The 23,977-nt window shown below is 35.4% G+C and overlaps 2 protein-coding genes and 1 pseudogene across 3 annotated transcripts; all 3 read left to right on the top strand.

The window, feature by feature from the left end:
* The first annotated feature begins 764 nt into the window (after positions 1-764).
* LOC111314059 (Carbohydrate-binding-like fold) lies at positions 765-17,106 on the top strand. 2 transcript variants are annotated; one of them, XM_022915058.2, is made up of 27 exons: positions 765-935; positions 1,269-1,334; positions 1,471-1,557; positions 1,853-1,909; positions 2,021-2,085; positions 2,237-2,406; positions 2,739-2,800; positions 2,884-2,967; positions 3,194-3,353; positions 3,808-3,923; positions 4,584-4,712; positions 5,341-5,412; positions 5,603-5,698; positions 5,783-5,860; positions 6,088-6,216; positions 6,643-6,819; positions 6,933-7,136; positions 7,252-7,365; positions 7,462-7,703; positions 8,700-8,745; positions 8,829-9,077; positions 10,144-10,374; positions 10,688-10,779; positions 11,321-11,549; positions 15,937-16,293; positions 16,535-16,608; positions 16,736-17,106. In XM_022915058.2, exons 1-27 carry the CDS (start codon positions 837-839, stop codon positions 16,839-16,841), a joined length of 3,591 nt encoding a protein of 1,196 aa, XP_022770793.2. In that variant the 5' UTR covers positions 765-836; the 3' UTR covers positions 16,842-17,106. The 2 variants fall into 2 exon arrangements, with proteins under 2 accessions (XP_022770793.2, XP_089609008.1); XM_089752882.1 differs by lacking the exons at positions 1,853-1,909; positions 2,021-2,085.
* Positions 17,107-18,766: 1,660 nt separating this feature from the next.
* On the top strand, positions 18,767-20,194 carry LOC149512109 (uncharacterized; annotated as a pseudogene).
* Positions 20,195-20,324: 130 nt separating this feature from the next.
* Positions 20,325-22,330, top strand: LOC111314058 (pentatricopeptide repeat-containing protein GUN1, chloroplastic-like). Its single transcript, XM_089752842.1, has 4 exons — positions 20,325-20,700; positions 21,297-21,513; positions 21,661-21,845; positions 21,933-22,330. The coding sequence occupies exons 1-4, from the start codon at positions 20,345-20,347 to the stop codon at positions 22,198-22,200; spliced, it is 1,026 nt and encodes a 341-aa protein (XP_089608968.1). The 5' UTR covers positions 20,325-20,344; the 3' UTR covers positions 22,201-22,330.
* Positions 22,331-23,977: the final 1,647 nt, after the last annotated feature.

Raw genomic sequence — 23,977 nt, 5'->3', positions numbered from 1 at the left:
TGAGAAAAAATAATAATACATAAAAAATAATAACATGTTAAAAATGTTACTACAAAAAAAAAAAAAAAACAATACAAACAAAATTCGAAGGTAAAAAATAGGTTTTTAATTTATGATGTTTTATTTTTTAATTTGAAAAACAACTTTTTATTTTTTCATTTTAAAAATTAAAAATAAAATAATATGACATGTGATGTAGTTTTGTTGGTTAATTTCTATCATGTTAATGTTTTGATTAACACCGTTAGTTAATGGGCTTAATGGTTATAATTATAATTAAATAATAAAATCAATAAATTAAACAAATATAAAATAATTAGAATTGTACTTAACAAAAGTGAAATTTGAATATCTAATTACGATTTTTTATTTTTTTATTTTTAAACACAAAAGTGTGATATAATTGGAAACTATTTAATAATAAACCCATAAAATTTTAATTCATGGACAGGTATCATACTATATTACTACCGCTCCATTAGGATTTAGTGTTTCAGGTAGCAATTTATTAATTTACCACGTCGATTAGATGTTAGGCATTTCAGTTTCAGGGTTTCGATTTTGACCGTTTTATTCAAGTTATTTCTGATCAAATCAAGAGGCTTTTTATTGGGTTTTCATTAAAAATCGATCCAAAATTGATTTGGGTCGAGTCCATAACCTATTCGCTTACAGATCTGACAAAAACCCTCCCTACTGCCGAAACCAGCCATCTCAAATAAAAAAGACGTGATTTATAACGTCGAAGTACCAGATCCAACCTCAGTCTTTGTTTTTTCTGAGCACTTTAGTCGGGCTCTAAAGCCTCGACAAATCAAATTAGAATCATCGGAAAGATGAAGATCAGAGATGCTTTACTTTCCTTCTTGATCTTAGTCTACTCAATCTCATCTGCCTCCGCCAATTCCGTCCATGGCTGTGGAGGATTCGTTGAGGTAAACTTCTAACAGTTTTTTTTTTTTTTTTGAGTTTTTATTTTCTTTAACCCGTTTCTTTGATGCGAAAATGCAAGAAAGTTTCAAGAAAATTATTTCCGAATCTTTGATTTCGTTATTTCTTGGAAATCAAGATGACCGTTAGTTCCAAGGCGGTGAACTCATCCAGGGCAATTTCGTTTTAGCGTAGAATTTTTTTTTAAAGTTATTTCCGTGTTTCTTGATCTGAAATCGTTGATTTCAGTTGGGACGCAACAGTCATTTTGACTTTTTTTTTTAAACTCCTTTGGTTCTCGCCGTTATTAAACCGAACATGAATCGATCGTTTTGTAGGCGAGTTCGTCTGTGATCAAATCGAGGAGGGCAACCGATGCAAAGTTAGATTATTCTCACATCACGGTACGGATTTAACATTGTGTATTTGTTACGTCAATAAGAATTCGTTACCGCATTTTTTGGGGGATTATTTTAACTGTTTTATCATCTGATTTCAATAGTATGTCGATGCTTATTTGAAATTTATGTATATTTGTAGGTTGAGCTTCGCACGTTAGATGGGCTAGTAAAGGAAAGAACTCAGTGTGCTCCAAATGGATACTACTTCATTCCAGTATATGATAAGGTTGGTCTGCGATGACTCACTCATATTATGGGCTTTGACTATGTGAATTCATATTTGAAATTTTCAGGGACGTGTTTGCTTAGCTACTCTAACATAACGTCAGCACAAGAACACTTCTGCTCTCTAAATCTTTTAACTCACTGGTTTGCAACCTGTTTTAATAGTTTTTCCCAATTTTATTTGCATGTTCAAACCATACCGTATGTGGTGCCGTGGCATGCTGCATGCCTACCCAAACTCCCTATGTGGGCATGTATTTCCCGGTTTGACTGATCTGTAGGGTTTCCGTTTACAGGGTTCTTTTGTTATTAAAATCAGTGGACCAGAAGGATGGTCTTGGGATCCAGACAAGGTTTGGTTCATTGTTGTTTTAGGAGAGATTTTCTTACAGGCTGCGCATCCTTTATTCTCTTGATAAATGACCTGTGTGTTCTTACATTTAAAGCTAAAATTTATTTTGTAGGTTCCCGTTGTCATTGATGACAATGGTTGCAACAATAATGAAGATATTAATTTTCATTTTACAGGGTTTGTTTTATAGCTTTTCTTCTTTCTTTGTATATTTTTATTTCAGTCCAGATTATGTGCAATCTGAGTTCCATTCTTTTCTCGTGCTCTGAATGTCAATATCAATGTCAATGTCAATGTCAATAATCCTTTGCATGTTTATGTGTTGCAGATTTACCCTATCTGGTAGGGTTGTCGGAGCTGTTGGTGGACAGAGCTGCTCACTCAAGAATGGAGGTCCTGCAAATGTGAATGTTGACCTTTTATCTCTTCATGGTGATATCATTTCTTCAGAATTAACAATGCCAAATGGAAGGTACTTGTTCAAAAATATTATTCCAGGTATGGAGGCTTCCATGTTACTTTCTTGTTAGTGGAATTTCTATGTTTCATCTATTGATTCATTCATTGTTATTTTATCTTTTTGCTGTTATGGTTTGTTGTTTTGTAAAATGTAAGCAAACAGAAGGCATCTTCTCTATAAAATTTGACTGAATGGATAGTAACAAGATAATTTGCCTTCATCTACTAGAATAACGTGCATGGTAACTTGGTCATACTTACTCCTCTGCCCCACGTTACATGAACTCTTTGTCTACCAGAATAATTTGTATTATAGAAACCTCTCTCTCTTACCGTTTTTAACGTTTCATGTTTTCCTTCTTACGGTACAGGAAAGTACAAATTACGTGCTTCACATCCTGATTTAAAAATTGAAGTTAGAGGTTCCACAGAGGTTTTGTATATTTCCTCCACTTCATGTGTGCTCTATGCTATGTTAAATAATATGCTTATCATTTGGAAATGCACTTCTTGCAGGTTGAACTGGGATTTCAAAATGGTGTAGTTGAAGACATTTTCTTTGTTCCTGGGTATGACATCCATGCTTCTGTGGTTGCCCAGGTACTAAATGACGACTGCTGAGATTCCAATATTGTTTTCATTTACACATCTCGTGATACAACTATCATATGATAAAGGGCCTATGCATGGGTGTTAGACTCTAAAGATTTAAAAGAGAATTCGTATGTAATTGTTTGTTTTCACCCACACACATGTGCATAATGCAATAGTGCATAGGTTTATATGTTTTCTCTACCCTCTGAAAATCATGTTATTGTTTTGGCAGGGAAATCCCATCTTGGGAGTTCTCATGTTTTTATATTCTGATGATGTTATTGAGGTAGATTGTCCCCAAGGTTCTGGTAATGGCCCTGGACAAAGAAAAGCTCTATGTCATGCTGTCTCTGATGCTGATGGGATGATCACATTCAAATCAATACCTTGTGGTAAACCAATCTAAATGTTTATTCGACCTACAGACATTCATTTTTCCATGGATGCACACCTTCCACTCATTTGACTTTTATAAATCAGTTTAAGGCTGATTACTATAGGGAATATTATTGATAAGCATCTGTGCTTATCATTCATTAAAATGCTATTTAGTACCAATTCTGGTAACAACTTTAGAATCAGTCTTTGTTATAGATATGGCTGGACTTGCTAAAGGAATGGGAGCATAGGTTGCTCTGTTCTATGGATGTGGCTATTTTCCTGTTCATTTTAGCTGTTTTTATTGTTTAGAGCCTTTTCGTCATACATCTGTTTTATCTTATCAAGCATTTTGCTGAACATATGCTGGGAACTTAACAACAAGAGAATAACAGAACTTATGTTGCCTTGCATTGGTATAAAAAGTTTAATTTTTTCTAAGGATTGACTACTTTGACCGACTTACAGGGCTTTATGAACTCATACCATACTACAAGGGTGAAAACACAGTATTTGATGTCTCACCTTCTGTTGTGTCAGTGTCAATTGAGCATCAACACATAACAGTTCCACAAAAGTTTGAGGTATGATACTTTTGTTGCCACGTGCACAAGTATTTTTTCTTGATGTGGCCTTATGATCCAGTCTTCTAGATTTTTTCCTGACTTTTCATTTTATTGTTGTATAAATTTAAGGTAAGGTATAAAACTCCATCTTTGTGTCTTGTCATGATTGTATATGGTATACTGTCCTAGCAGCCTTTGTGTATGTATGTATGCATGCATGAATTTTGCATTGTTATCCCCATATATATTTGTTTGTTGTTTGTTTGTTCTCAATCTGTCTTATGCATGAATTTTGTGTTGTTATCCTGATTGTCACTTATGTAAAATATAATATTGTACATTATAGAATAACTTTTGATCCTTGTCTGCTACTACTTTTGGCAACGCTAATGATTGATGACTGTGATTACTTAGCATAATCAACATTACTTTGGCTGTGTTAGTGTGTTCTATGTGCTGGATTCTTTATTCCCAGGCCTCAAAGCAATTTCTTAGGTCACAAAATGAAGTTTGACCTTGTGGTTCCTGCCCTCTGCAAAGTGAAATATTTCTTTGAGAGCATATCACCTTTGATTTTCTTCAGTTCTTTCATAGCATATTCAGCATTGCCATGTTTGTTGTTGCCTTTTCATATAAACATTTAATTGGATTATCCTCTTTCTTTCTATTTATATAAAGGTTACTGGTTTCTCTGTTGGGGGACGTGTTATTGATGCAAATGACATTGGGGTGGAGGGTGTTAAAATTCTAGTAGATGGTCAAGAAAGGTCCCTCACTGATAAAGAAGGTTATTACAAGCTTGATCAGGTATGGTTGGACATTTGCTCTCAATTACCAACTTTCTAGGTTATTTGTTGTTACTTGTCAGAGTTGATTATGTTATTTCTCAATTGCCAAATATCAACCATCCTGTTCTCTTAATTTGGATGAACACTTAATGTCTTCATTTACAGTAACTTAGGCCAGTAATAGACCATTATCTACATGAGATCTGGTTACTTTGTTAATCTTTCTATTGATTATTTTACTGAATGTTCTTTTACTAATAAACATTTTGCTAAATCCTAATAGCTTGTTAGGATCTAAGTATCTAACCTCTTTACAAAAATTTTCAATCAGCATATCCTGTTTTATTTTAGTTAATTGAGGATTTTAGCTTATCATTTTTTATTAATATAGGAAAGTTGAGACCATGGAAGTTGGATCAGATTCACACTAGTGACAAAAAATTAAACATACATCATAGTTCATACAGGCTAAACTTGACACGGCAGCTGATTTGAGTTTACTATTTTTTTTTTTTGCTTTTTCTTTTCTTGTTAAAGTTATGCGTGTTGAGAAAATTTCTTAACATAGCTGCAGACAGACTCAGTAAATTTTCCTATTGGCATTTGACTCTTTTTTGCCCCTAATATTTTCCCTGTTATTGCTCTAGGTTACATCAAATCACTATACGATAGAGGCTATAAAGGAGCATTACAAATTCGAGAAGTTGAAGGATTACTTGGTAAAATATATGATATTAAATGCTACATTTGTTTCTTGAATCTTTGATGTGGCTTCGATCCTTTCTTGATGTTTCTAATCAAATAGTTTTATGCATATCAGCATTGTGAACTGTTATAACTTTTGTTGATTCTTCTGCGCATTAGAATGATCTTTCCTTCTTTGTTTTCTGTTACCTTTTTTTTTTCTAGGTTAAGCCGAATATGGCTTCAGTTGCAGACATTAAAGCAGTTTCTTATGATGTTTGTGGTGTAGTACGGACAATTGACTCAGGTTACAGGACGAAGGTAACTTTAAGAATTGTCTTTTTCTCTATCAGTTACTTTTTTATGGTGTATCTTGTTTTGCTATTGTCATGTTTTGTATCCTAGGTAGCCTTGACCCATGGACCAGAGAATGTCAAGCCAAAAGTGAAACGGACAGATGAAAGTGGAAACTTCTGCTTTGAGGTATGCAACTTTAAAGAGCCAGACTTTAGTTTTTATGATGATGATGAGGATTGAGTTAAAGCAGTAGGTTGTTTTCTAGTTTGCAAAATTTGGAGATTCTAAAATCTTGTTGGGCAGTTTTAGCGTTGCAGGATTCTGCAAAATAGTAGTGTTTTACACATTTTCTTGCATTTAACTCTCATTTCTAATGAGTTCCACGTCTCTTTCCAATCTTCAAAACCTTTCAGGTTCCACCAGGTGAATATCGCTTATCTGCTTTGGGTGCCACACCTGAGAGTGCCCCTGAACTTCTGTTTTTACCTCCTTATGCTGATGTTGTGGTCAAGAGTCCACTATTTAACGTAGAATTTTCACAGGTAAATTTCTCATTTTATTAGAGAAGTTAAGTTTGGATTGTCTTACCCACTATTATTAAAACTTGTATCCATGTTGCAATTATATATGCCATACTGTATCCTGCATTCTTAAGATGTTCAGCTTCCATTATTATTATTTTTTTTAACTTGGTGCATAGCTTGGGTTAAATGTTAAGCTGATTGATTAGTAGGATTATAAGAGTTTTCAAGTCACTATATAAATGCAGATTGTATTGACTATAGTGTTATTCCTTCTAGGAATTATGTTATCACTCTCTCTCTCCCTAATTTCTATTTAGCTGCAAACAAGTCTGGAGTAGGTTTTCTATATTCTTCACTAATGGATTTGTTTGATGACTGCAATTATTGTTTAAAGAAGTGTGTTAGTTTCCACTGATGTTTCTTTTTCCCCTTGACATGATTAAGGCACTAGTCAATGTCCTTGGTACAGTAGTTTGCAAGGAGAAATGTGGTGCTTCTGTTTCTGTTACCCTTGTGAGATTAGGTGGAAAACATAAAGAAGGGAGAAAAATAATGAGTTTGACCGATGAGAGCAGCCAATTTTTGTTTCCTGATGTTTTGCCAGGAAAGTACAGGCTTGAGGTATGGTGCCTTGTTCATGAACTCTTTGTATTAATTGATATGTTTAAATATTTTTCAATGTGCGGTTTAATTTATGAATGCTGCTGATACTGTAATTTTATTCATCTTTTGAGGTCAAACACACTTCTCCGGAAGCTGCTTCCAAGGAAGATAACTGGTGCTGGGAGCAAAGCTTCATTGATGTGGATGTTGGTGCAGAGGATATTAATGGAATTGAATTTGTCCAAAAGGGTTATTGGGTTAATATTGTCTCTACCCATGATGTAGATGCTTACATGACTCAGCAAGATGGTTCACCTGTTAATTTGAAAATTAAGGTTAGTCTCTGTTTAGTGAAATTCTCATTTCTCATGAGTAAAAACATACATAACTATATGCAAAACTATTGAGTTTTTCTATAAGGAATTCACACCTACTCTTATGCAATTGCAGAAAGGTTCCCAGCATATATGTGTCGAATCCCCTGGAGTGCATGAACTTCACTTTGTTAACTCATGTATTTTCTTTGGGAGCTCATCGATGAAGATTGATACATCTAACCCATTGGTACAGCATTATATACTTCTTGCTTCTTTTTTACTTTGAATTTACAATTCTTTCTTTAGTATATTAATTATTGGCCTCTATTATGTCATTCCTTAGCCTATCTATCTGAAAGGAGAGAAGTATCTCCTCAGAGGACAAATCAATGTCAATTCCAGTTCATCCAATGAATTGCCTGTGGGTATAGTTGTGGACATTCTGAATGGTGAAGGCACGGTTATGCATAGCACGAATGCCAAACTTGCATCCAGTGCAAATGATCAAATTATGACTGCTGTGTATCAGTTTTCTGTTTGGGCCAATCTTGGAGAAAAGCTTACTTTTCTTCCTATGGACCCTAGGTATTTCTTGATTCATCTGTGTTATGGCTGAAAAGCACAGACAACCTCCATTACAGAAATTTTCAAAGCAATTATGATCATATTGTCTCTTTAAAGAAAACTTATTGAAATGTGTTTTTGTCTGTGCAAGCATGTATATTCTTATAAAGTATGGTCTACCCTTTTATGTCATTTTTGAATGTTCACATGGTTTGGCCCTGCTAAACAATATTATCTCATAAAAATATTTTAATCTCTGTGAAAATAAATTTTTTGTCTTCTGTTCTCTCCTTTTTGCAATTTGATATTTACTCCAAATATTGATAATTATGTGTAACATCTCCATAACTATGAGATTTCATTTCCACTTGAAATTTATGTTAAATTACTTGAGTAATGAGTTTAATTTTTCATGCTCTCATAACTTCCTTGAAGAAGGGACATTAGTTCAACCTTCGATGTGATGGATACATGCCTTTATTAGTACTCTATCATGCTCTGTAGGAGGTGATGCTATTAGTTTATTCACTTGCTTCAACCTTATTCATGGTTGTAAGAAACTTACAGGCCTTCAGTCACGCCTGTTTATATTTGTCCATGAGCGCTATTGATTTTATTGTTGCGGGCACTTTTAATGTACAATATTGACATTGTGCACCCGTGCATGGATGTCTGTATTTGGTTGATGAACTCACACAACTGTAACAGTAGATTAATGGTGTTGAAAATGGAATTTTCTAAAGATGTTACAGATTTATTGATAAATGGATCCAACAGATGATGGAGTTTATAGATATACATTGTATTCCATGTAATGAGATTGAAATGAAGTAGCATTTAGAATTGACTATTATCCGTAAATCTCAGTGTTGTTAAGAAACAATTTGATTGATCATGAAATGTCTTCCAATAGAAGCAGTTGTAACTTACATGATAGCTTTTTTCAATCTCTTTTTATGCTATCTTGCTACTGGTGCTCCGTTTTATACTCTTAACTAGAATGGCAATTTCTTGCAGGAATAATGGAGAAAAAAAGATTCTGTTTTACCCGAGACAACACCATGTAAGCATCAAATGGAGTAACCTACAAATTTATCTGCAATGTTAAACTATCTTCATATTGGTGAATTCTTTCACTTTTCTTAGGTTTTGGTGACAAATGATGGTTGTCAAGCTTCAATACCTCCATTCTCTGGTCGACTAGGGTTGTACTTGGAGGGATCTGTTTCTCCCCCCATTTCTGGTGTTCATATACAGATTATTGCTGGTGAGGAAGGCAGCATTACTTTAGTCAAGAGAGGTGGAGTAGTGCTTGAAACTGCCACAAAGGCAGACGGGTCTTTTGTTGCAGGACCTCTATATGATGATATAACTTATAATATCAAGGCTTCAAAGGTATGGAATGTTTATTCTGGAATTATTTCTTCTCAATATGAACTTAAAACCTTTATTTCTTCTCAACATGAACTTAAAACCAATGTGCTTGCATCCCCTTTTCAAATGTAACAACTAATCTAGCACAGCACCCTCTTGGTGCCTTTTTTGTATTTTTGGTATTTGTTTATATAAAAGGAGAAAAAAAAAAAAAAAACCTTAGTGTCTCTTTAAAGCTTCACTGATGTTAATGATATTATTGATTTTTGAAATGATTTTCTTTTTGGATAAATAAACATGATAATTTTCTTTCTTTTTTTTTTTCTTTTATAAGTAAACATGATAATTTTCATGTTATTAATTGATAATTTTTAGAGCTTTCATCTTCAAGACTGTGGGTATACATGGGCTGTGTTGGTAGTCTTTTGGCCTAGTATGAATGTGTGATGCATATGCAGTCATATGGTACATGTTTTCCTTTAGTTTCCTATTTTATTATTCTCACTAAATTAATTTGTATTTGAACTCTTAGAAAAATGGAGTATTTGATTAGGAAAGTTTATTGATTGAAGGAAGAGCCAACCCAACGCTGGCAATGGAATTTTATTTAGCAATGTGTCAGGTAGTGGTGACGTGTATGTTGAGTGTCTAAACCATTTTAATGGTAGAGGAGAGAAGCATGCTCTATAAAAGGCAGTAAATCCAATCATCGCTGCAGTTGTTGCAAACTGCTAGCCTGCACCTTTGTGATTACTAACAATAAATAGAAAAGGTATGTGATACATAGATGCTGGAAAGCGAATTTCTAGCTTTTTGGTGCATGGATACCTTTTAGTTGATTTTCTATGATTAGATGGAAAATAATCTTTCACCCTTTGCATGTGACAAAATTGCTCCTAGATCTAAAGCATCATGGATCCATAGTTTCTTATATAGTTTTGTGGGTACAGTTTCAGTACAATTGAAATAATCAAGATAAAGATCTGTTCAGCTGAGTTTTTTATCGTCTTCAATGTTGAACTCCTGTTTTATATTTCCTTTGTGCGCAACTGATTGTTATATTCCTGATGTCTCTTCTTCGGTGCAGCCTGGCTTTCATCTTAAACAAGTAGGGCCGTATTCTTTTTCTTGTCAGAAGCTTAGTCAAATATCTGTAAAAATATATTCCAAGGATGATGCCAATGATTCTATCCCCCCTCTTCTGTTGTCATTGAGTGGGGACGATGGGTATAGGAACAACTCTATGTCAGGGACTGGTGGAATATTTGTCTTTGAGAACTTATTTCCTGGAAGCTTCTATCTGCGGCCTCTGCTAAAGGTACCTTGTCATCTTTCTTCAGATTTGAATGTTCAATTTCTTAATTTAGATGAAGCTTGAAGGGGAAACCAGGCATTTGGTTAATTCGAGTTAATCAAAACCATATGCACATTATAAACACAGAAACTGCAAAAGGGTTTTCAAACTATTGTTTGTTTGAATTAATTACTTCACATGATATGAAATAAAATTAATGGTGCAACATAAATTAAACTCACCCCATGAAGGAGGTCTGGATAAAGTTTTTTTGTATGTGCTGAAGCTAGGTTAATCATTCATTACTTCAATTGATGATTTTGCTTCACTCTTGTAGGAGTATGCTTTCTCACCTTCAGCACAGGCAATAGAACTTGGTTCTGGAGAATCTAGAGAAGTTGTTTTCCAGGCTACACGTGTTGCTTTCAGGTCTTTCTTTCGTTTTAACTCTCCTCCAGTTGTCTATTTGGTATTGTAAACATTTAAGGGCATACTTGCATGGTATTATTGATGATAAATTTATTATATTTTCCTAACACTGATTTACATTAAATTATCTTAAATTTTTGGTTTTTGAATTTTAAGATAATTAGTTAATTCAAATATGTGTTCTGCATTTTTTGTGAACTCTCTTCTAGTTGGGTTATGATTTGAACTTCTAACTTTAAGATTCTCTAATACAGCACGGTTAAACTGGAGCATGTCACCTACAATAATTGTGCTACAATTAACCAATCATGTTTTAGAGTTATGTAGGGTCTACCAAAATATTATGTGGAGTCCACTCTTTTAAGCGGTGGACCGTCACATAATTCTTGACATGATTGGACAATTGTAGTTTTGTAATAAAAAGAATTGTACTTGAAATGCTCCCCTGCTAAACTTAGTATATGACTTCTTGAGAATGAATAGCTTAGTGTCAGAATCAAAGTGTTTTGTGTGGCTTTAAGGTAGTTTAATTTCCTTACAGTGCAATGGGAATGGTGACTCTGCTGACTGGCCAACCAAAGGAAGGTGTCTCAATTGAGGCTCGGTCAGAGTCAAAAGGTTACTATGAGGAGACAGTGACTGATTCATCTGGGAGTTATCGTTTGCGTGGACTTCTTCCTGACACATCATATTCAATCAAAGTTGTGCGGAAGGATGGCTTGGGTAGTTCTAAAATTGAGCGAGCATCTCCTGAGTCCATTGCTGTAAAGGTTGGTTCTATTTGCTGGAACTTGTTTTATTTTGGGGTTTTCTTAACTGTGTTCTAGCTCTTTATAGAGCATACTATTTTTATTTTGTATGAAGCTTTGGTGTATCAATGTTTGACTTTGACATCAATGCAATTGCTGGTGTGGGTTCTGTGGATAGTAAGGTTGTATGATTCATAATCAACTAGGTGAAACTTCTTCAAAGTCAAAACCCTAAGTTTTTGAGAAAATCATCTCCATTTACATTTTGAATGCCTACTGTGGAAACTGAATGTATATTGAAAAACTGCTTATCTACAATTATACAAGAATCTTAGGTTTATATACAACTAACTAGGGGTTAAACTAGGAAACTAAATCTTCCTTAATTCTAGGGATACAAATACTTAATTCTAGAGATACAAATATAAATATACAGATTACAAGATTACAACCAGCTGTAACTAAGTGTTTTCCCACACTCCCCTTCAAGCTGGTGAATAGGTGTTTTCCATTCCCAGCTTGGAAATAATTTCTTGAAATGTTGCACTATTGAGACCTTTAATCAACACATCTGCAAGTTGACCCTTGGTTGATACATAAGGTGTACAAATCAACCCACTGTCTAGTTTCTCCTTTATGAAATGCCAGTCTACTTCAATGTGTTTTGTTCTGTCATGTTGCACAGGATTGTGTGCAATGCTTATTGCAGACTTGTTATCACAGTAGAGTCTCATTGGTCCATCCCACTTGATCTTCAAGTCTTCTAGGATAATCTTTAACCATAGTAGTTCACAAATTCCTTGAGCCATTGCTCTGAACTCTGCTTCAGCACTTGATCTTGCCACCACATTCTGTTTTTTACTCCTCCAAGTCACAAGATTACCACCTAAGAAAGTGCAGTAGCCTGAGGTAGATCTTCTATCAGTTACTGAACCTGCATAATCAACATTTGTATATGCTTCTAGAACTAACCCCGAATCTCTTTTGAATAAGATACATCTCCCAGGATTGGCCTTCAAATAGTGCAATATACGGTAGACAGCCTGTAGGTGCACTTCTTTAGGACTATGCATAAATTGACTTACCACACTCACAGCATATGCTATATCAGGTCTAGTATGTGAGAGATAAATGAGTCTTCCAACTAATCTTTGGTACATCTCTCTATTTACAGCCGCATCTTCATTAGCTTCTCTAATTTTATGATTAGGATCTATAGGGGTATTTACAGGTTTACATGCAAGCTTCCCAGTTTCCTTCAGAAGATCCATCACATATTTCTGTTGTGAGATAAAAATACTATGCCGTGAGTGAGCTACTTCAATTCCTAGGAAGTACTTCAATCTCCCTAGCTCTTTTATCTCAAATTCTCTAGCCAAACACTGTTTTAGAGATTCTCTCTCTTTTTCATCATCTCCAGTTACAATTATATCATCAACATACACTAATAGAACTGTGACTCTCCCTGAATCAGAGTGCTTGATAAACAATGTGTGATCTCCTTGACTCTGTTTATATCCCATTGCTAGCATCATTTTGGCAAATCTCCTGAACCTAGCTCTAGGAGACTGTTTAAGGCCATATAAAGCCTTTTTTAACCTGCATACTTTGTTTGCTTCTAGATGACCTTCAAATCCCGGTGGAACCTTCATATATATTTCTTCTTCCAAATCACCATGTAAAAAAGCATTCTTTACATCAAATTGTTGAAGCTGCCAATTGTAATTTGCAGCTAATGATAACAAAATCCTAACTGTATTCATCTTGGCAACTGGAGCAAAGGTTTCCTGGTAATCCACTCCATAGGTCTGAGTGTAGCCCTTAGCCACTAACCTGGCTTTATACCTTTCAACAGTACCATCTGCCTTGTATTTTACAGTGAAAACCCATTTACACCCCACTGGATTTTTTCCTTTAGGCAACTCTACCAGTTCCCATGTCTGATTTTTCTCTAAGGCCTCCATTTCTATTTTCATGGCTTGCCTCCATTTCTCACTAGATAATGCCTCGGTTAATGTAGTTGGAACAGAAATAGTGTTAGGCTCACAAGAAAATTTTTGTGGGATGGTGAGAATTTTTCAAATGACACAAAATTAGATATTGGGTATAGTGGATGCTTGGTACATTCTCTGGTTCCTTTCCTAATGGCAATAGGCAAATCATAATCACTAGTTATAGTTTTAGGAGATTCATGCTCATTTTGAGAAACAGAGTCAAAAACTGTAGTTACCTCATTTTCAGAGTTAGGATCAGGCTCTTGGACTGGCACTGGTTCAGGATCTGGAACTTTCCTTCTTGAGTACACCTGTAATTCCTTCATAGAATCAAGAACAATATTATCCTTTGTCACATCTTTCGTATTTGGAATGGGTTCAGACTCAAATTCAATGTTTGACTTGGGCTCAGCAGAAACAGGTTTCCACTCATAAGAATTAATGGGTGTAAATGTTGAAGAAGGGGGCAAATCAAGCAAAAAGAAGTCTTTATCCTTATCTTCCATGAATGAAGTCTCCCTCTGAAGGTAAGGTTGAGTAAAAAATGGTTTATTTTCTTCAAAAGTGACATCTGCAGACATATAAAATTTTTTGGTAGGAGGATGATAGCACTTATATCTTTTCTGAGTTGAAGAATACCCCACAAAAATACACTTAATTGCTCTTGGATCCAACTTTCCCCTGTTATGACTGTGAACATGAACAAATGATGTACAACCAAATATCCTAGGTGTGAGATTGTTTGTGGTATTGAGGTTGGGATAAAATCGTGAGAGTAGTTCCATAGGAGTTTTAAATCCCAAAACTCTTGAAGGTAACCTATTTATAATGTGTGTGGCAGTGAGAACAGCTCCCCCCAATAAGATTTAGGTACATTTGCTTGAAAAAGAAAGGCTCTGGTTGTGGCTAATAAATGACTGTTTTTTCTCTTTGCCACTTCATTCTGCTGTGGAGTATTAACACAAGATGACTCATGGATAATCCCTTTTTTTTGGAAATAGGTGGATAAACTCTGGTTGAAGTAGTCTTTTGCATTATCAGACCTAAATCTCTTGATTCTTATTCCAAATTGATTTTGGATCATGTTTTGGAAGCTTAAAAATATACTATTCACATCTGATTTGGATTTAAGTAAAAAAACCCAAGAGACCCTAGTACAATCATCTATGAATGAAACAAACCATCTTGCACCAGAAATATTAAGAATTGTAGAGGGACCCCAAATGTCACTATGAATCAAGTAAAAAGGAGTAGAACTTCTTTTGTTACTGATTGGAAAAGACACATGTCTATGTTTTGCAAATTCGCAAATATCACAATGAAAATCTTCAACATTTAATTCTTTGAACAAAGAAGGAAACATGTTTCTCAAGGTTCCAAAAGAAGGATGTCCAAGACGAAAATGATAAAGCCAGATTTTGTCTTTATTGGAAGATTTTTCAGAAAGAAATGACAAAGGTAAACTATTTTTGATACTACTTGTGTTATTTGATGTCTCAAGATAGTATAGTCTATCCTTCTCCTTAGCAAGTCCAATCATCTTCCCCGAACTCTGGTCCTGAAATTCACAATAATAGGGATAAAAAGTTACTTTGCAATTCATATCTCTGGTAAGTTTTTGTATAGATATCAGATTAGTAAACAATCCAGGAACATGAAGAACATTTTTGAGAACAAACGAGGGATTAACTTGAACATCTCCTAATCCTGTCACTGTGGTAAGTGAACCATCAGCAACAACAATTTTCTTATTACTAGGACACAGGTTATATGTACTAAACTTTTGTGGGGAATGTGTCATGTGGTCTGTGGCTCCTGAGTCAATGACCCAAGAACTCGTAATAGGCTTAGCCGAGACATTTAATCCATGAGAACCGGAAGCTTTACCTGAACTAGAAACTTTACCCAAAGAACAAACCATAGTAGGCTTTTTAAGGATTTTCAATAAGTTTCTCAGCTTTTCAATCTCTTCCCTGTTGAACTCTCCTTGTTTCTGAGACATCTGTAGTACTCCAGTGATTTTTTCAGTTAACATTTCCTCAAATTGGGTGATAGTGATATTTTTCTTTGAAAGGGTTCGGCAATGAAGGCCTAAAAAAGTCGGCAATGAAGGCCTAAAAAAGTCAGCAATGAAGGCTGAAAATTTTTCTTCCCAAGAAGAGCCTAAAGCTCTGATACCATGTGAAAACTGAATGTATATTGAAAAACTGCTTATCTACAATTATACAAGTATCTTAGGTTTATATACAACTAACTAGGGGTTAAACTAGGAAACTAAATCTTCCTTAATTCTAAGGATACAACTACTTAATTCTAGAGATACAAATATAAATATACAGATTACAAGATTACAACCAGCTGTAAATAAGTGTTTTCCCACACCTACTAAGCTTGGTTGATTTATCACTTGCCAGGTTGGAAACAAGGATATAAAGGGACTGGACTTTTTGGTCTTTGAAGAGCCAGAAATGACCATTTTAAGCGGCCATGTTGAAGTTAATAGGATTGGGGATCTACATTCTCATTTATTGGTAGAAATCAAATCAGCTGGTGACATGCCTAAAACAGAGTCTGTCTTCCAACTGCCATTATCCAACTTCTTCCAGGTGAAGGACTTGCCTAGGGGAAAGCATATCGTTCAGCTCAAATCCAGTCTTCCTTCAAGCACTCACAAATTTGAGTCAGAGATTATTGAGGTTGACCTAGAGAAGAATGCTCAAATTCATGTGGGTCCCCTGAGATATAGTGTGGAGGAGGATCATCACAAACAGGTTTGCTTAATTTTGTTAAATAATGCACAAGTTTATTTTCTCAAACAATTATGCAACTGTAACTATGTAGAACAATAGTGGCCTTAAGCTTAGGGAGTCTGTTTTTCTTTTCCTTAACAATTATAATGATGTTTACTCAGTGCAGATTATGTATACTTGTCATCCAACATTTCCTTTTTTCTTTTTTTCTTTTGGGGCTTTCACTCCATGTTAATTTCTGACTTCTCGGGCATACCTACAGGAATTAACTCCAGCACCAGTATTCCCCCTAATTGTTGGAGTTTCAGTGATCACTCTCTTTCTCAGCATTCCAAGGTAACTTGAATATGCTTTTATCTTTTTATTCTTTGCCCCCTATCCCCCCATATGCTTCAAGATTTCATATTCTTATCGATGTTCTCTCATTATAATGTTCTCCTGTGTTTTATACCTCTTCTTAAAGACTAAAGGACATCTACCAAGTTGCTATGGGAATACCAACACCAGGTTTTATGACAACTGCGAAAAAAGAAATACGGAAGCCAGTTGTGAGAAAGAAGACTTATTGAGAGAACCCTTTTCCACCAATGGATGGGATTTGGGAGGCCATAAGAGTATGTTTTGACAATTAGAAGTTTATTTTTCATTCACTTTTCCCAAGTTTTGGCAGATGACGAACTAATTTGGATGATAGCATTAACATCTTTTTCCGATGTGTCATTTTGATGAGAGCATTATAAGCTTCCAATGCAAATTATACCTTCTTAGCTTGTAGAATTGAACCTGAGTATGCCTTTTGTAGAAGCAAATGCTGTTAGTAGAGGAATTTATACACTCGTCTTGCACCCTTTTAAGTAAAACCCTAAAACTGCAATTGAGGTGTAATGATTCACTCTTCCCTTGGATAATTGAATTATGAAAGTGGTGGACGCTGTTGGCATCAAATGTTATTTGATTGCAATAGAATGCAATTCCAGTGCCGTTTGTCACTCCAGCTTGAGGAGGAGGGAACCCCTTTCACCGCACATCCCAAGGCCGGCATGGCAGCTCATCCAAACTAACCCTAACTCTAAAATTTTACTTTCAATTCTCTTCTTTTACAGTTTGATTCATTTGCGCCTGCTTCCTACTCCGGCAAGTTCAATTTTTCGTAGTAACAAAGGGATGATATTGTAAGATCATCGGAACTCCATTAGCAAGGCTTTTCAAATAATCATCGTTAGCTGGATTCGATGCAAATCCCTCCTAACCCAACCAAAGTCATTTACCCAGTCAAAGTCCCTGGCTATCTTGGCAAGAATTTATTTTGGACGCCGCTGTGAGATTTTCCCTCCCTGCACTGATGCACATCACCTCATTCTTTTTTATGAAGAAGCGGTACCTACCGATGAGCCAACCGTCCACGTCCATTACGCTTACTAACTGCTAATATGTTAAGATTTTGACACGTATTAATTCAGATATGGTAGCCCATATCAGCCAATGGACCTACAAAACAAACAGTACTGACACGAGTGGGCGCAGATATTAATGTCTGAACTAAAACAACCCAACTAATCAAACTCCTTGCAAATTTTTTTATGAATTATTCAACATATTTTTTATCAAAAAATACTTTAAATAATTTCGTACAATAAATTAAATAAAATTATTAAAAGTATTTTGGATAAAATTTTTTTAGTAATTTCATTGAATTTTTAAACTAAAGATTTTTAAAAGCATTTTTAATAAAAATAACGTGAATAATTTTTTTTTCAAAAAATTATTTAAGAAGTTAAAAAAAAAAACATCTTGAATAAATTTTAATACAAAAATAAAAAAATTATTAAAGATCTTTTTTACACAAAACATCTCAAATAATTTCATTAAAATTTTTTTTGAATTATTAAAAGTATTTTTATCCAAAAACATTTTAAATAATCATTTCATAAAAATTTATAAACTTTCAATTTTATTAGTTTTTAGCTGTTTTAAACTTTGTCATTTTATCTTTTATTTGCATATTCTGATTGTTGTATTAATTATTTATTTATTTTTATGATTTATTTTAAAATATATTCAATTCAATTAATATAAAATATTTATATTAAAAAATTTAATTCGAGTATTAATAATCTGAGTATAAAATTAAAATTATTTTTTATTATTAAATAAACTTATTTAAATAAATTTAAATAATTTTAATTTTGATTGTTAATAAAATTTAAATTAAAAAATAAAATTTAATCGAATTTAAGAGTTAAGAATTGAGCGCAAACTCAAGTTTTTTACTGTATCGTTTCGACCCGTTACATCCCAGTGTCTCCTCTTTTTCTTTTTCTTACAGAAAAAACCCAAACTTTCTCTCTTTCACCAGCCACCATTTTCCAATGGCTTCTCCCTCCCCCAAGCCCTATCAAAGCCCATTTTGGCTAATCTCTCTCTTCCTCCTCCCTCCCTTATAGTGGTATACGCCACCGTGCTCCTTTCTTCTTTTTTGATCGAGATTTATTGAATGGCGTCAACGCCGCGGCACCGTTCAATTGCAGCTACAACAAAGCCCCATCAGAACCATCAGTACCCACAAAACCACTTCAAAAGCCACCGTAACCACCAGAACAACCACCGCAACCTACCTCACTCCCAAAAGTTCTCCCTCTCGAAGCCCCCACCTTCACATTACAATGAAGCGAAACACACCACCGCCGTCGTCGCAGCGGCCTCCACCCCCCGTGCCTTCTTCTCTCAGAGCCCCACTCCTTTCCCTTCCCTCGCCCCTGATTTCTCTGGCCGCCAATGGACCCGGTTCGTGTCAAAAATGCACTTGGGCCGGCCCAAAACTACCATCAACACCCGCCATACTTCTATAGCCGAAGAAGTCCTTCAACTTGCCTTACATAACGGCCAAGCCGGCCTTGAAAGCGTTCTCGTCTCATTCGAGTCTAAGCTTTGCGGCTCCGATGACTACACTTTCTTGCTTCGAGAGCTTGGAAACAGAGGTGAGTATGAAAAAGCCATTAAATGTTTTAAATTCGCGGTTAGAAGAGAGAGAAGAAAAACTGAGCAGGGAAAATTATCTAGTGCCATGATTAGTATTCTTGGTAGATTAGGAAAAGTTGAACTTGCCAAGAGCATTTTCGAGACTGCATTAAGTGAGGGTTATGGAAATACTGTTTATGCTTTCTCTGCTTTAATTAGTGCTTTTGGGAGAAGTGGGTATTGTGATGAGGCCATAAAGGTTTTCGGCTCGATGAAAAACTGTGGACTGAAACCAAATTTAGTTACTTATAATGCTGTGATTGATGCTTGTGGGAAAGGAGGTGTGGAGTTTAAAAGGGTTGTGGAGATTTTTGATGAGATGCTAAGTAGCGGAGTGCAGCCAGATTGAATTACTTTTAATTCTTTGCTTGCTGTTTGTAGTAGAGGGGGCTTATGGGAGGCTGCAAGGAATTTGTTTGGTGAGATGGTTAATAGAGGGATTGATCAAGATATTTTCACTTATAATACACTTTTGGATGCGGTCTGTAAAGGTGAACAAATGGATTTGGCTTTCGAGATTATGGCAGAAATGCCTACAAAGAATATTTTTCCTAATGTTGTTACCTATAGTACTATGATTGATGGGTATGCAAAAGCTGGTAGATTCGATGACGCACTCAATTTGTTTAATGAAATGAAATTTTTAGGTATTGGTTTGGATAGAGTTTCATATAATACTTTGCTTTCTATTTATGCAAAGCTTGGTAGGTTTGAGGAGGCTCTAGATATTTGCAGGGAGATGGAGGGTTCAGGGATCAGGAAGGACGTTGTTACCTACAGTGCACTTTTGGGTGGGTGTGGGAAACAAGAGAAGTATAACGAAATTAGAAGACTGTTTGATGAGATGAAAGCACTAAAGGTGTCACCTAATTTATTGACTTACTCCACAGTAATTGATGTGTAATCAAAGGGGGGTTTATATGAGGAGGCTATTGATGTTTTTAGAGAGTTTAAGTGGGCAGGATTGAAGGCTGATGTTGTACTCTATAGTGCTTTAATTGATGCCTTGTGCAAGAATGGGTTGGTAGAATCTGCTGTATCCTTGCTTGATGAGATGACAAAGGAAGGTATTAGGCCTAATGTTGTTACATACAATTCTATCATTGAGGCTTTTGGTCGGTCTGCAACTTCAGAATGTGTGTTTGATGCTGGCGAGATCAGTGAGTTGCAAACTGATTCTTCTTCTTCATTGGTCACGGAGAATGTTATTGAAGGCAAAGCAACAGATGGGGAGGATAACCGGATCATAAAAATTTTTGGGCAGCTGGCTGCCGAGAAAGGAGGTCAAGCAAAGAAAGATTGCAGAGGCAAGCAGGAAATCTTGTGCATCTTGGGAGTTTTTCGAAAGATGCATGAGTTAGAAATTAAACCAAATGTTGTCACCTTTTCAGCCATCTTAAATGCTTGCAGGTATATTTATTGGCCTTTTCCTGTGCCTGCCAATTAACCGGTTGCTTTTCATATCTTGTTTGGTGAAAAATGTGGACTTTATGTAACAGTCCCAGAGTCCTGTTTCTTTCTAGCTCCATTGAATTATTGTGAATTTCATGTATATGTTTCATTTTATTTGATGCAATGACTTAAAACTAGATGGTCAAGGTTCCATTTTTTTGTCATACTTGTGCTTTAAAATTTCTCATCTATGTACGAGCAAGGTTCAATTGATCTTTGTTAAAGTCTAGAGCCAGAAATGCTTTGCCTGTATTAATGCAGGACTGATATATATGCACTATAATAACTGAATATGTTCTATGTTTTCAAGAAAAATGACATTGTCTGCAACTTTTGATTTGTTCTCTTTTAGCTTACTCATTATCCACTTGCAGTTGAACAAATCAAGCACATGATATATTAGGCCCCAAAATTTGCTAGATGTGGCAAGGTTTATGTGATTTCCAAATTGTGGCACTTTATTTGTCGATATTTTCTCTTTTCTTGTTGTATTTATTAAACATTTTTTATCTGAAAAACATGGATGATCATTTCTATGTATTGCTTTGATGCAGCCGATGTGATTCCTTCGAGGATGCTTCAATGTTGTTGGAAGAGCTCCGCTTGTTTGATAATCAGGTCTATGGTGTTGCCCATGGGCTTCTTATGGGCTATAGGGAGAATGTTTGGATCCAAGCTCAATCCCTATTTGATGGAGTGAAGTTAATGGACTCTTCAACTGCTTCTGCCTCTTATAATGCTCTGACTGACATGCTGTGGCACTTTGGTCAGGTTAGCTTTTGTAATGCAGTTGCACCACTAGTTGGATGCATTTCTTGCTCAGTTGTGTTCCACTATGATGTTCATTGCTTACTATCTTTATGATTTAGGAACTTGTATAGTTTAAAAGCTTGACACTGTTAAAATGTTACCTTGTAGAAACGGGGAGCCCAAATGGTTGTTCTGGAAGGGAAACGCCGGCAAGTGTGGGAGAATGTATGGTCTAATTCTTGCTTAGATTTGCATCTTATGTCCTCTGGTGCTGCTCTAGCAATGGTGCATGTATGGTTGCTAAACATACGTTCTGTTGTTTTTGAAGGTCATGAATTGCCAAAACTGTTAAGGTAACCAAATTGGTTTAATGTGCTGATTAACATGTTCCTTGTACCATCTTGTTTCAAAAATAAGCATTGGTTTCCTTCTTTATCCAGCATTTTGACAGGTTGGGGCAAACATAGCAAAGTCATTGGTGATGGTGCACTAAGGCGAGCTGTTGAGGCACTCCTCATTGGCATGGGTGCACCCTTTCGGCTTGCTAAGTGTAATGTGGGTAGATTTGTATCAACAGGTCCCGTAGTTACTGCCTGGTTAAGAGAATCCAGCACCCTAAGGTTGCTTCATCTTCATGACGATAGAACTCATCCTGAAAACACAAGACTTGAACAACTCTCAAATTTACAGACGCTTCCTTTATGGTAGTGTGTATGAATTATGATATAAGGATACCTTTTTTTTAAAAAAAAATTTTATGGCTCCTCGTGTTTATCCCTGTAAGTTGTACAAATTATAGAAGAATTGGCGTACATATCTCAGTCTCTTTTGCTTTTTACGGTCATCTCTGCATTCAATACTTCCTGTTATAGGTGGCACTTTTAGTGTTATAAAAGAACATAAAGTTGAAAGCTTGGTTCTTTTATAAAATTGTGTTATAAAAGAACATAAAATTGGTTCTCTTATTGGTGGCAATGTTATGTGTTATGAAAGAACCAAGCTTTCAACTTTATCTTCCGGCATGCATGTTGTATGACGTACTCCTTTGTCACTGAAGAAGTAATGCAAAATCAAAAAGTTCATTCATGGTGGCTCCTATGGGAAAGCACCTACATTTCTTGGCTTGATGGCAGCATTCCTTGAATTGTTTTAAATTTCTTTTCCCAATTACTTCTTCCTTGATTTCATTGTTTTAAATTGCTCGCCGGTTGATACTTTTGCCGGCATTCTTAGGCTTTCCTTAATTTCATCGTTTTGAGTATCTCGCTGCAAGCGATGTAGGCGGAGGTGCTAGTGGTGGCGTAGGTTTTGGAGGTGTCGTCAGTAGAAGTGTTGGTGGTGGTGCTGGTGGAAGTGCTGGAGGTAGAGCTCGAATCGGAGTTGTTGGAGGAGGAAGTGTGGGCGGTGGCGGTGGTGGTGGTGGTGGTCGACGGTGTGTTAAATGTCAGATGTCTGAAGTTTCTATCCAAGCCCAAGTAATTAATTGGCAAACGATAACTCTGGGCCCCTATCAAATCAGGTCAGTTTTCAAGTACGTAGGACTTAAATTAATCTGAAATGGGGCTAATAAACCCGAATCAAGCCATCAATTTTTTTTTAGGTTTTAGTCATCAGTAACGTCGAATCAACAAAATATAAGGAACATATTATGCAAGTAAATGACAATGACGCAAAAAGTTAACGTAGATGACCGTTATAAGGCAGAAGTCCAAAGCAAACTGTCAAACCAAGATCATGGAATAATCTATCTATCTATGTATTAAAGGAATATATGACTAATTTATGTCTTTGTTTAAATCCTTATCCTAAGAAAAGTGGCACTTAATCCACCGACATCCGGATTTTGGACCACCATTTTATCCTCGAATGCTTCAACTTTTTGTCGAAACTAATATTAATATCCCCTATAAAGCCAAAATATAGCGTGTTGAATTGTCGGTTGATGGAAGCCTTTTTCTCCGTGGTTTGGGCAAAGGTAACACAATCTTCTTCCAAATTGATCATTCTAGAATCAATTAAGAAATTTCCCAAAGGAAAAAAAAATAGAGATTTATTTATTTTCTTACTAAACCTTTTAATTGACTTTGGTGACAATGGGGAAATCAGTTTGCTTGGAGGGGAAGAAATTGACTAATCCTCTATTTTTTTTTTCCTCTTCTTGTTAATGGTCGGTCGGTTGCAACTTCCAAGCAACTTTTTCTCACCCAATTTAATTAAGTTGGGCCCTCGTTGAGTTTGTTACTGACTTTTCAGCAAATTTTTGGCCCAATTAAATATTGGGTTAGAGGCACGTGGATTAAAAAATATATAAGATTTAAATTTTAAAGTTATTGAGTGTTATTTTTTAAAATAATTATATAAATTAATTGAATAAAATTTGGAATTCATTCATTTTTTTCTTTTAAGTTATAGTAACTTAGTAGTATAATTTTTTTAATCCAAATAACTATTTAATTAAAATACTTAATTTCATTAATTTATTTAA

Source organism: Durio zibethinus, chromosome 23 (assembly GCF_047325235.1).
Source record: "Durio zibethinus cultivar Kanyao isolate XHJ-2024 chromosome 23, ASM4732523v1, whole genome shotgun sequence".
Classification (NCBI taxonomy): Eukaryota; Viridiplantae; Streptophyta; class Magnoliopsida; order Malvales; family Malvaceae; genus Durio; species Durio zibethinus.
The sequence above is the reverse complement of the archived record's forward strand: the minus strand, read 5'-3'. Positions and strand labels throughout refer to the sequence as shown.

Bases quoted from the DNA above. Each gene is read 5' to 3' on its own strand.
- LOC111314059 (XM_022915058.2), top strand. From the start codon at position 837: ATGAAGATCAGAGATGCTTTACTTTCCTTCTTGATCTTAGTCTACTCA. The intron at 1,335-1,470 runs GTACGGATTTAA...GTATATTTGTAG, and splicing joins TAGATTATTCTCACATCACG to GTTGAGCTTCGCACGTTAGA. The intron at 6,820-6,932 runs GTATGGTGCCTT...TCATCTTTTGAG, and splicing joins CAGGAAAGTACAGGCTTGAG to GTCAAACACACTTCTCCGGA.
- LOC111314058 (XM_089752842.1), top strand. From the start codon at position 20,345: ATGACAAAGGAAGGTATTAGGCCTAATGTTGTTACATACAATTCTATC. The intron at 20,701-21,296 runs GTATATTTATTG...GCTTTGATGCAG, and splicing joins GCCATCTTAAATGCTTGCAG to CCGATGTGATTCCTTCGAGG. The intron at 21,846-21,932 runs GTAACCAAATTG...TTCTTTATCCAG, and splicing joins GAATTGCCAAAACTGTTAAG to CATTTTGACAGGTTGGGGCA.